Here is a 12,498-nt window from a genome sequence, read left to right on the forward strand (position 1 = left end):
GGAAACTGTGGTTGTTTAGCAATTCGTTGAGTTAAGTGCAGCACACTGAGAGAGGAAGAGGAAAGGGAGTGGCATAAGAATGACGCACATGGACTAATGGTTTGTGCATACTTTGGTTTAATAAGCCAATCTAGGATGGTCTGAAATAGCTGTGTGTTTTGGAGAGTGTTTAGAGAGCTTTTGTCCACACAGAACTGAGGCAGCAAGCCGCCACCTTTTCAGGATCTATGGCAGAAGATTCTAGGCCACGATTAGAGTGCAACCGCAGGCAGGCTTGAGCTCCCAGATCGCCGTATAGAAATTAGCTGCCGAGTAGACAGCAGGAATTACCGTAAAGGAGCTGGAAGCTACGCAGGTGCACTTTTAAGTTCTAAGTCGACCGGTTAGGAAATCGTGCCGTGGTTTAATCATCCAAGTGGGAACCCCCACCTCAAGGCCTGTTCATAATTTAATGTACAATATTTGGTCTCGTTTCTCTGCATGATGTTTGGTATAGGCTCTCTGACAAATTGTAATACCTCGGTACTGTTTCTGACATGACTGCAGGTGTGTATCAGATCAGCAAGCAAATCAAAGCTCATGAAGGCAGTGTGTTCACGCTCTGTCAAAGGAGAAACGGGATGCTGCTAACTGGAGGCGGAAAGGACAGGAAAATCATTTTGTGGGATCATGACTTGAACCCTGAAAGAGAAATTGAGGTACGCAACACAAATACTTGTCGCTGAACAAGTGCAGCCTGTCGATGTGGTGCAGGAGGAGCCATAAGAATTCTGTGGATTTACTTCTCCCTCGTGATTCTCGTTTATCAAATGGTTAGACTGTTATCCTACCCTGCACTAAGGACAGCATATGAGAGTCATCCCTGTTGTGTCTTATCAATAACCCTGTGAGGCAGGTCATGCTGAGAATCCCCCACCGGGCTCCATGACTGAGTGGGGTCTGAATGTCAGTCCTTAGCCCTCACCTCATCTAAGTGGGGTGGTCTGTCCACTTCCTCGTGTTAGCGGTTGCAGCTTGCGTCGAGAGCCGGTGTTGTTGCTCGTGTGTTGTCTCGTATGTTGAGCACCGGTGTGGTGGGGTATGATGGGAGTGTTGGACTGAGAAGCTGGGAGATCTGGGTTGTAGTCCCCTCTGGCCATGAAGCTCCCTGGGCCAGTCACTCATTCTTAGTTTAATCGACTCACAGGATGATTAGCATGAGGATAAAGTGGGGCTGTGAAGGCCACCTTGGGCACCTCGCAAGAGGAAAAAAGACAGGATACAAATGCAGTGTAATAGGAATAACTTTCAGTACTAACTTCTGGCCCATCCAATGTTCCTTCCAGTCTTTAACATTCCTTATTGGCTTTTCCTGCAAGTTCAGTGTCACTCCTGTGGAACAAGAGGGCCTTTATCACTGACAAATCAGGGCTGGTTTTTAAAATCATGGTTGATCATAAACTCAAACCCAAATTCATTGAATTCCAAGAAGAAAATCCCCCGATCACGGCAACTCTGCATTTGTTTTTCTGAATGATTGATTGATTGACTGGTTGAAGCAGCTTTTTCACCTCAAAAAGGGCACTTAAGGCAGCTTAAAACCAAGATTAAAATGAAGACTTAATTGAAGCATAGTTTAAAAACAAATTAGTTGAAATCATAATTAAAATCACAGCAATAAATGAGAGAAAGAGGACCAAACCCAGTAAGATGTCTTTCTGCAGCAGACAAACTTAACATACCAAAGGATTGCCTGAATAAAAAATGGATTTTCCTGCTGGCAGAAGGACAACAGAGAGAGCCAACTGGGCCTCCCTCAGCAGGAAGTTTAGCAAATATACAGAGTTATATTGCACTGATAAATTCAGAGTCTCTGGAGAAGTGAAACATAGCTATTAGTTAAGAGAAATAGCTTCAAAACAGTTCCTTTGAAAAGATAATTAATAAAATTAAATAGATGCCTGCTGGATATAAATCACATTTTACTTTGTAAACATTGGGCAGGATGCTGTAGATCCTTATCACCCTATTCTCTTTGTTCACTTGCCATGTTCTCTGAACGTGTTCGTTACTTGATGCTGAAAAATGCCACCAGTTCTTTGAATCAAATATGGTAGTTGAAGAAAACAGTCATTTGATTTATATATCTGGCAGCTGTTCAGGTCGTTCATGGAAAAGATGCTTTTCATGAAGGGGAAATAGTAGCACAAGTAGTTGTACAGTGTAAGTCAAGAGCCAGATTTTTGTGATTTTTTTCTCTAATTCTTCTTACAATGCTGCAATAGCATTGGACAGTCAACGGATAATTCTGACAGTAACACTGGAACGAAAGTGTTTGCAGAGACTCTACTTTTCCTGCCAAAGCTTGTTCCCCAAATGTTGAGAAATACTTGTAAGATTCCTGGGCATGAAGCTCTAACTCTGTAGCTCTGTTGGGACTCTCCAACAATGGATTCAATGCAAATAGCGTTTGATGTGGCCCATGGTGTCCCCATTGTTGTCCTCAATGTTCTTGATGTGTTTATAATCCAGGCTGTAACTTCTCTTGAAGAGGAATAGAGTTACTTTATTAGAAAAGCCTGAATCCAAGGGGACTGGGACTTCCGCCACTCCTCAACGTGAGCCTCCCCCTCCTCAATCTGGAACTCGCAGCCAGCCTCTGCGTTCCATATTCCCCTTGACAGACCCCATCCAAAAGTGCCTTATCCTAGGGAAGGAAGGGGGAGTAGGTCTTCTTCAGCACAGGAACCTCTGTCACTGATGCGTGGAGCACCATTTGCTTCTGGGAGTCACGGAACTTTTTCTCCAACCCGAATCGCTGGTGGAGAAAGAGACGATGTGCATTGTTGGCTGCATGGGGACATGCTCCCTGCCCTGAAGGAGATCTGTCCTGCTGTCTCCTCTCTCTGCAGGGTGAGGTTTTCTTTGGCTTGGGGAAAGCGGAGGAGATGACAGGAAAGAGAGTCTACATTGCCAAATACATCTCAGACACTGAAATGGCAATTTTTTGTGAGATCAACAGGCATGCCTGAATGACTTTTGAGAATCATCCCTACTGATTAACCCGTACTCACCACATGTGGATAGTGGTCGTCTTCCCACTGGACAGTTCATTCTCAAGAGCCAGTGCACTGTGGCCAAAAGAGGGCTGAATTTGGAATAGCTCAGTGGAGATTTTGACTCAGGTCCAGGCTCCTGCTCAGAGACCACACGTGTGTGCGATCTTCCGCATGTTGACATTTGAGCCTAGTCTCACTTCTCCTGATCGGTCACATCAGATACTTGATCACTGAAGGATACAAATTTGAAAAATAACTAGTTAATATTTTTTTAACTACTTAATCCGGGTTTTAATTGCATTGTATTATATTTATTTATTTATTTCTGTGAGCTGTCCCGAGGCTATATAGCAAGGGGATGGCATACAAAAACTTTAAATAAATAAATATAAAGCAAGGTAATTTCCATTGCCACCCAGGCAGTGAGTCAGAATGATGTGCATGGGAGTTCTCAGCAAAAATGTCATTTTAACATGTATGAATAGTGTTACGCTATGAGGTCTACAGTATGGATTTAAAGGAAATCTGATCTTCTTAGGTTCCTGATCAATACGGGACCATCAGAGCTGTGGCAGAAGGCAAAGCAGATCAATTTATACTCGGCACTTCACGGAATTTTATTCTGCGAGGAACTTTTAATGATGGCTTCCAGGTGGAAGTGCAGGTGCGTTTCTTTTCCCCCTTGGAACTGGGCTACAGAGATTTAGGGCACAGTCCAATCCAGGTGCCTATAAGCTTCCAAATTCAGGGGATTAAGGGCATCCTATGAAGGGCGGGAGGAGGATGGAGGCTGCGGTTGTCTCCCACTCCGTGGGAGCGCCATCAGTGCCATGACTCCCGCTCCTTCTAGTCTGCCACTCAACTAGGCAGCCAATTTCAGCCATCCAGCTGAGGCGCTGAGCAGAGATGAAGGAGGTTTAGGTGCTACAAGAGTAAGTTCTATGTCGGTGGTGCCTGTCTCCTCCCATCTCCACCCCTGGAATGCCTCTTACACCCATTATCAGAGGTTGTTCTTGTAACGTAGGAGATACAGCTGCCATACTTCCCCTGTGCTGGCAGCAAGGGGGGCATTCTGAGCTCAGAGACCCATCCACAAGGTCAGCAATTTTCCAACACCATAGCTGGGTCTCAGAAAAATCTATGGCCATTGGTATGCTGTCTTGTGGTCACAGGACTGTGCTGCCCATCGCTTTTGTTTGTTATACATAGGCATTTGTTCTATAATTCAGGGGGTTTTTTGCTTGATATTTTTAGGGCCACACAGATGAGCTCTGGGGCCTAGGAACGCATCCCTTCAAAGACCTGTTCTTGACATGTGCTCAAGATCGGCAAGTTTGTATGTGGAATTCGGTGGACCACACGCTTGAATGGACCAGGCTGCTAGATGTACGTGACCTTCCTTGTGTGAGGTTGTCATTCATAGTCATGGGATGCTTTGAATGCTCAGGAGTGGAACTTTCTTGTTACATGTTGTTTAGAAGTAAAGTCAATTGCACTTCAGTCTGCCAAAACAAGCAAGGACGATCCTTTGCTTTGCAGAGAAGAACCATGGCTCAGTTGGAGAGTACATACATTAAAGTCCGCAGGTCTGAAATTCAGTGCCTATCATTTCCAGTTTAAAAAGTCAGAAAAGAGGAAAAAGAGAAGACATGCATTTGAGACACAAAGCGCCACACCCAAGGATTGAGTATGGGTTCTTGAACCATGCTTTGCTGTTAAACATGGGTTATCATGTTGCAATAACAAGCCATGCTTTGTTAGCCACAAACATCCCATAAGGAGAATCCATAGTTTGTTGTTGGTTCATGACTTGTTGGTTGTTTGTGACCCACAAGCCCTAGTTTGTGGGTGTGGCTGGGTTCAGACAACACAATAGCCCACATTTCAAGAACAGCAACAGTAGTTTATCATGCTGTCTGAAGCCAGCTGTTGCCAATCAGAGTAAACTATAATGGTCTAGATGGATAAATTGACCTAGTAGATCTTCACCATTATTCAAGCACAGGAGCCGCTCTGGCTCCAGGCATCACCACTGAGGCTACTTGGAGGTCTGTGCAGGCAGCATTGCAGGTAGCCAGTCAGATTGCTCTTTGCCTCCTGGGCTGCTTTCCCAACCTCTGCTACCTGACTGATTGCTCCTGTATTCTCATCTACCCTTCCTGCTGCAATCTTTCCGTTCACAAGCAGCGTTTCCACACTCCCCAGCTGCAAAGCCTACCACTGAAGCAAACAACAAGGCAAAGTTAAAGAACCCCTGCTGGGAGTAAACGGCAACTGCAAGACAGGGAGAGAGCCAGTGGCTGGTTAATCTTGTGAGGAAGAACAGTGTGGTAGGCCTCTGCAGAATTTTACAATTCTTTAGGATGGAAGAGCAATTGGAAATATTTTGTTAAATCATATTTTAGTGTTAATTATATCATCAGGAAAGTATGGCATTAGAAACCTCTTTCCATTGAACGTGCTCTCCTTCAGGATATTTTTATTTCTGTGTGGCTGACTAACTTGCCAGGGTCCTCACATTGCACAGGTACAGTGTGCTAGAGAGATCTGGAGTAGTAGTAAAATTGGGTAATGGGGACCAGGGAGGCAGAAGAAAAAATTTGATTTGGATTTCCAAATCAAATTCAACCAGTGGTTGTGACCATTTAAATGTTGGAGGTCACAGAAGTGATTTGCTCGAACTTTGGGATGATCAGAGAAGCCATGGTGAAGCATGGAAACCGCAGAACAGCCAGTTATTTCTAATTGGGGGTTCTAAATACCAAAAGTACCATGCTGAAATACCATGACGGGGCTTGGATGACAGAACAGACCATTCTGCACAAGCAGCCACTATGGCTTGTTATACTATGCAAACACAGCCACTGTTTCAGAAATAGGGGTGGTTGGAATGCATAAAAGCTGAAACACCACCAAAGAATCAGTGGAAAGGGGTACAGCTAGGAAAGAAGCATGGTCCTTTGGGGAGTCCCAGAGGGCCGGGTTGAGATCTCAGAAAGGGCCAAGTGAAGCCTTCAGGCAGGGGATTCCTGACTCTTGTTAAAGAATGAGTGCTTTATGTTATATGCCAAAAAAGCAGAACATGTTGCTGTATTAATTGGAACAATGGAGTTCACTCAGTTTCCCTTTTTCAGTCCAGGTGAAGCAGATCTATGTGAATGTCACTGGCTTTCAGTGTAAATCTTAAAACCAAATTGTGTCTTTCAGGAACCAGGACACTGTGCTGACTTCCATCCAAGTGGAACGGTGGTAGCGATAGGAACACACTCAGGAAGGTAATTTTTGATTATTTATAAGGCTGTGTTCAGATCAGCGTTATTTATATGGCTGTGTTTATTTATTTATTTTCTATTTATATCCTGCCTTTTCCCTACAAAGGGCTCAAGGCAGCTTACATCATTCTTCTCCATCTCATCCCCACAACAACAACCCTGTGAGGTAGGTTGGGCTGAGAGAGTGTGACTGGCCCAAAGTCACCCAGTTGGCTCCATGGCTGAGTGGGGACTAGAACCCAGATCGTTTGAGTCCCAGTCCTGCACTCTTAACCACTACACCGCACTGGCTCTCCTTGAACCTGTTCCTATCTGTATGATGCTGATTTCCCAAGCAGTCTCCCATCCAGGCATTGACCCCTCCCAGTATAGCTTAGCTTCAGCATGGTGGCTGCCCCACAAGACCTTAGTCTGTGTTTGTTCCTTTCCCCATTGGCAATAAGAGTAACCTTGTACATACAGGAGAAAAAAAAGACCCCTTTACGGGAAAGAATGCAATATATACTGCATCTGTGAAGTAATACTTTAAAATGACAATGGAATGTATCAAAAGGTGAGCTAAACAAAGCTGATGTACTCCAAGAATGTACCTTTCCTTATCTCCCCCCCCCCCCCACACACACCCCATCTGTGCCAGGATAGTAAAATGAAACCATATGCTCCTGATCGTATGTTCTCCCTGACAAGGGAAGGTGGTTCTCCATACTGAGTATTGTGAAAATCCAAAAGACTCCATCTGTGCCTCCACAGAGTGGAGGAACACTAGATATCCTAGCTGAGAAAGCAGCATAGCGAGGAAGGAACCCAGAGGTGGATTCCACTGCAATCCCGTTGAGGTTTTGTGGGTAGCAGGCAAAATGAGATTATGAAACCTACATGATGTCTGCTACCTTGCTTCTGCCTCCAGGCATTTATACTGCATGCCCTGCATTCAAATTGCCAAACATCCATCAAATTAAGTCATCACACCTAGAAGACGGAGTAAAAAGCAGCGCACGCACACGCCCAACCTGCCATGTCTTTACTGTTGGGGGAATTACGATTTGTTTTTCTCTGCATTTCCTTCTAACAGTCCAACGTATTGTGTTTTGTTTACAGCAAAGCTCAGCATTTCACAACCTTCCTCAACTTTGTTCTCTGTGAATTTTTTCACATGAAAATGAGAGACCTTGTCTGTCCCCCTCTGCTCCCCGCGGAGCCAAATGAACCCAGCTGTAGTAATAAAAACTGCATTGGAGCTTTTATTTGAACTGCTGAGTTTAGTAACAGGAAATTTGTTTCATGGAGATGTGCTTTGTATTAACAATCACCTCCATGCCTGTATGATGCAAAGGAAAGAAGGCCTGTCTTCTACTCAGCCCTGAGTAGACTGACTCACAGGGTAGATGGCACCATACTAATGGTGGACGTTTGTGACTGGTAATAGGAATCTCCAGGTCCCTAAACAGTAGCTGGATTTCTTTGTATTCTGCTGGTGTTAATTCGATATAGTTTTATCTTGCCCGGCTCTTTAGGAAGATTCATGGCAATACACAAAACCATGCTTTGCAGACAGGAGCACCTCAAGGTTAATCTCCTCTTCATGTCAGGATTGCGACATGATCATGTTGGTCATGTTGAATGTGGGGTTTTTTTGAAAGGTGGATTATAGTTTTGCCTGTTCCCAGCTGCAGCAACAAGCCATGGTTTGTTAATCAGGAACATCCCATGAAGAGACTGCATTGTTTGTTGTTAGGCTGTGAACTGTATCTTGTTCACCATGATTTGTTACCTTGGCTGGATTAAACAACATGATAGTATATGTTTCCTACCAGTTAAAAAACTGAAGTGCCATTTCAAAGTACAATTCAAAAGATAAAATATGATACCATTATTGAAAAGAATGAAATACCATATATCACATGCTTACGTTATTAAATTGGATATGTATTATGATGCCTATTTTGCTTTGGTCAGGGTTTAACACAGATAACAGAACAAAGCACTTCTAGTAATTTGGGTGGTAGTATAAGAAAAGAAGGGGGTTGCATTTGGGGTGTACTTTAAGACCAAAGAAAAAGCCTGAAGCTCCTCCTTCATCCAACTGTACAAAATTGGCTGTAGGTGAAACCCACATTTTTGCTTTGCCCCCACTTGACATTATTGAAAGTGGTTTCTGTTGCTGTCCAATGAAAACATTTCAGCTTTTTTTCCACCAATTCCATCCATCTTGCCCTCAGCATATTACACAAGCTGTGGCGGTCTTTTTTGTCTTTCATGTGGTCCTTTAACCACAAATTGGTCTTAAGCCATTTAGAATATAGGCCATTTTCCAGATATCTGGTTTTGAGACTTTGTGCTCACTTGTTCTCTCTCTCTCTCTCTCTCTCTCTCCCTCCCTCCCTCCCTCCCTCCCTCCCTCCCTCTCCCTCTCTCCTGTTATTGTTGAAATAATGAGAGATTTCTTCTTCTCTTAAGAACTTAACTCTGATAAATCTTGCTCATTATACTTTTTTTAAATGTCAAGATGAATTTTGCTGTGCTGTTTGTGTTTTTAATTTTATATAAGACCTTATAATTTTATAAGCGCTTTATGTCTCTTGTAAACTGCTCGGGACCTATGAGAATGGAGTGGTATATAAAAATCTAAATAAATAAGTGGGTAGGTGTCATGCCTGACGACTTGACAGAGACGTCGACTCACGAGAAAGAATCAAACGTTCACAATGAGAATCAGGCATTGGAACAAGGGGACTTGTACTTGGGGCCCAGTACCCAAATGGCCCCTCTGCAGCCTGACTCTGGGACTGCTGAGCATATACCCCCCCCCCCACAGCCTGACTCTTTGGCTTCTGAGCAAGTAGCCTCCCCACAGCCTAACTATGAGGCTTCTGAACGAGTAGCTTCTCCTCATCCTGACTTGGAGAGGCAGTATTAAGAGATGCATAAACTGCTTTATTCACTTCAGTAGCTAAGAATGTGTTTCTTAGAGTTGTCTCCGAACAGCACTCAAACTAACTGTGCTTAGCTAACCTTTAAGCTGAAAGCCATTTTTCCAGAATGTTTCCTTTCTTCTCCTTAACAGGTGGTTTGTTCTGGATGCTGAAACCACTGTTTTGGTTTCAATTCATACGGATGGCAGTGAGCAGCTCTCGGTGATGCGCTACACCGTAGGTAGGCAGAATTGCATTGAATTTACAGTGATCGCTTCTTTCTAAATGTTCCTCATAAGAAACTAAGAACTTTTCGCGTGTTTTAATAGTACATCAGATTATCTCTGCAGACTTGCAAACCGGGTCATTTGTTAAAAAGGTGTTTAAAAAGCAGGTGCAACTTTGCCTGCTCCTCATTCAGTAGTCCTGTTTGCCAGCCTGCCTCCATGAATAGTGAGCTAAATAACCCAGGATGAAATGTGAATTCAGAGAGGAAGCATAATTCACCAGGCACGAGCAACCAGCCTTCCCCAAACTACCCGGCATTCCTACAACTCACAGCTGCCTGAGGGATTATGAGAGATGCCACCCGACATGTTGGGAGGCGACCACCATGGGGAAGACTGATTTAAACCATCGAGCCATTGTGGGAGCAGCATGGAAATAAAGAAGCCCATCAGTGTATTGGGTGTCTCTCCCTCCATCCCTCCCTTCTTGGCTGTGGCTTTTCAGATTGGAAGCCAGCAAACTGGGGATTGTCCTATTAATTATATGAAAGCTGCTCTGAGAGACATTTTGGCTGACGAGCCGCACACTAACACTTCAGATGAATCGATCAATCATCTATCATGGCTCCTAAAATATTAAGGGAACACATTTCTTAAAATGCAAAATGTCACTGAGGTACGGACCCATCCAGCAGCTTTTTCATAGCCCTAATCTCAGGACGTGCCTGGCAAAGGCTGGCTTAAAAAAGAACGTTTGCTTTTTCCCCAAGTGTGAGAGAGCAAAGGTTCTGGTTTGATACATCTGCCTGTGAGTGAAAGAATGTTTTCAAAGGGGGTGTGCGCATGCACATGTGTTGGGGGAATCAGTGGGAATTCTTACCATGCTGCTGTCATGGCCAATGCCCCAGGGTCTTGTCAAGCTAGATGATGGCGCCTCAGCGTGCCATTTATTTATTTCAAGTCTTGGAATCACTGGATCTGGTCTTTCATGTCCGTGTCCTGAAAGTAGTCAGGGCAAGGGGAGGGCAGGAAGCCTTTGTGACGCTGCAAGGGACTCAGAAGAGCTTTGGTTTAAAAAGGGATGCTTAGCTTTATCGTGGTGCCCCAGGCATGGATGCAGCACAGCTGAGCAGAATTGTATCAGAGCTCTACACAGAGTGTGTGGGGACGTTGCAGCATTAATATCAAACTAGGATTCTCCCTGGGAGACAGTCAACGTCAGAGTGATCGTCTCTTTTGCAGACCTGACAAATTGGCAGTTTACACTGTCAGTTCTTTCATTCCTGCTGTGTGTCTCAGTACATGTGCATCATTTGGATAATCATCATTTGCAGACACTACCGAGGAGGCTTGTCATGTGTTGGGACTATAAAATGGCTCATTCTGCTGAAACGGCAGCCTTTATCATTCCAAAAATGGACAAATGCCTGCACATGTTCAGATGTTTCATTAACACCTGTGCCATTCAGTTGGGCTGAATGCAAAGGCAGAGAAGTTAGCAGCATTCTGCAAGGCCCATCCCTCCAGATACCACCTACTTGGTATCAGTAGGTGGAGGAAGCCAGAAAAGGCTATTATCCAAAAGCACAGGCAGCTTTTCACATGTGTAGGTGAGCCCCAAGAGATCCCCTGGGCATGGGCAACCTGTGATGCTCCAGATGCTCTTGGATACTCACTCTTCCTGTTCCTGACCATTGGCCATGCTAGCTGGGACTGATAGGGAGTTAGCATGAGAAAATGAGAAGAATCCTGATGCTGGATCAGACCAAGGCCCCATCTCACCCAGCATTCTGTTCAGCAGCTGACCACAGGAGGTCTGAGAGCAACAGCGCCCTCCTGCTCATATTTACCAGCAACTGGTGCACACAGATATGCGGTCGCCATAATAGGAAGTAGCAGAGAGACATCAGGACTAGTAATCGTTCATAGTCGTCTCCGCCACAAATGTGTCCAGTCTCATTTTAAGGCTGTCCAGATTGGTGATTGAGGATTGATACAGAATTCACTTCTGCATCTTGTGGAAGTGAATTCCAGTGTTTAAATGTGCACTGTGTAAAGAAGTGCTTCCTTTTATCTGTCCTGAATCTCCCACCAGCCAGCTTCAGGGAATTACCCTTTCCCAAGTTCTAGTATTATGGGAATGGGAGAAAAATGTCTCTCACCATGCTTAATTTCATGTACCTCCGTCATGTCTCTCCTTTTTTTCTAAGCTAAAGTATTCCAGATGCTGCAACCTTCCTTAGGAGCTGCTCTTGCCTCCTGATTATTTTAGTTTCCCTTTTTGCACTTTTTAACAACTCTACAATAATCCTTTTTTAGGTACACTACACAATATTTTAAGTATGGTTGCACCATAGAGTTGTATAAGGGGCACAAGATACTGGCAGTTTTGTCTGATCCCACTTAAAGCCCTCCAAATGGGTGGCCATCGCTACATCATGCAGAAGGGAATCCCACAGCTTTACTACACACTGTGTGAAGAAGTGCTTCCTTCTATTCTGAACCTCCCTCCAATCAGCTTTATGGAACGACCTCAGTTTTATGAGTATTGCGAGAGAGGGAGAAAGGTCTCCCTGTCCACTTTCTCACACAGTCACACAAACATTGCAGGCTCCCCTATTGCATTTGCTCATGACATTGGTGATGAGTGACCAACAACATAAATCTTTGTCCCTATACATATACCACTCACAGAACCAGCTTTTAAAATACAACCTAAAAAAATAAGGTTGTATTTTAGAATGTGTTGATTCTTTGAAGGTTAGCATCTAGCTGGAAAGTGCTTGACTTTTTGTTTGTTCGTTTTTATTTTTCTGAGTAAAAGATACATCATCTTGTAACCTGTGGTTTTCTTGTTGCAGTTTTTTTTAAAGAGTACTTTCCTCTTTCCTGTAGGTATTCAGATTAGATCAACAGACATCTATTTAAGTGAGGAAGGAAACAAACCTCAACCTACTTTGTTTCCTGTCTTGCCTTTGCACTTTGCCTCCCTAAAAGGACAACAGTAGCCCCACTCAACCCCAGAGCTATATCTCACAATCTTCCCAAG

The 12,498-nt window shown here is 44.1% G+C and overlaps 1 protein-coding gene across 3 annotated transcripts in view; it reads left to right on the top strand.

Annotated features, from left to right (window-relative positions):
* EML4 (EMAP like 4) overlaps positions 1-12,498 on the top strand; it is a 180,657-nt gene that overhangs the window by 149,004 nt on the left and 19,155 nt on the right. For all 3 annotated transcript variants that reach the window (XM_044428748.1, XM_044428746.1, XM_044428747.1), the window contains exons 14-18: positions 547-698; positions 3,577-3,702; positions 4,293-4,424; positions 6,246-6,313; positions 9,375-9,463. In XM_044428748.1, the coding sequence (XP_044284683.1) occupies positions 547-698; positions 3,577-3,702; positions 4,293-4,424; positions 6,246-6,313; positions 9,375-9,463 (567 nt within the window). The remainder of the gene's footprint in view (positions 1-546; positions 699-3,576; positions 3,703-4,292; positions 4,425-6,245; positions 6,314-9,374; positions 9,464-12,498) is intronic.

Source organism: Varanus komodoensis, unplaced genomic scaffold (genome assembly GCF_004798865.1).
Source record: "Varanus komodoensis strain SLA01 unplaced genomic scaffold, ASM479886v1 scaffold2, whole genome shotgun sequence".
NCBI classification, from domain to species: domain Eukaryota; kingdom Metazoa; phylum Chordata; class Lepidosauria; order Squamata; family Varanidae; genus Varanus; species Varanus komodoensis.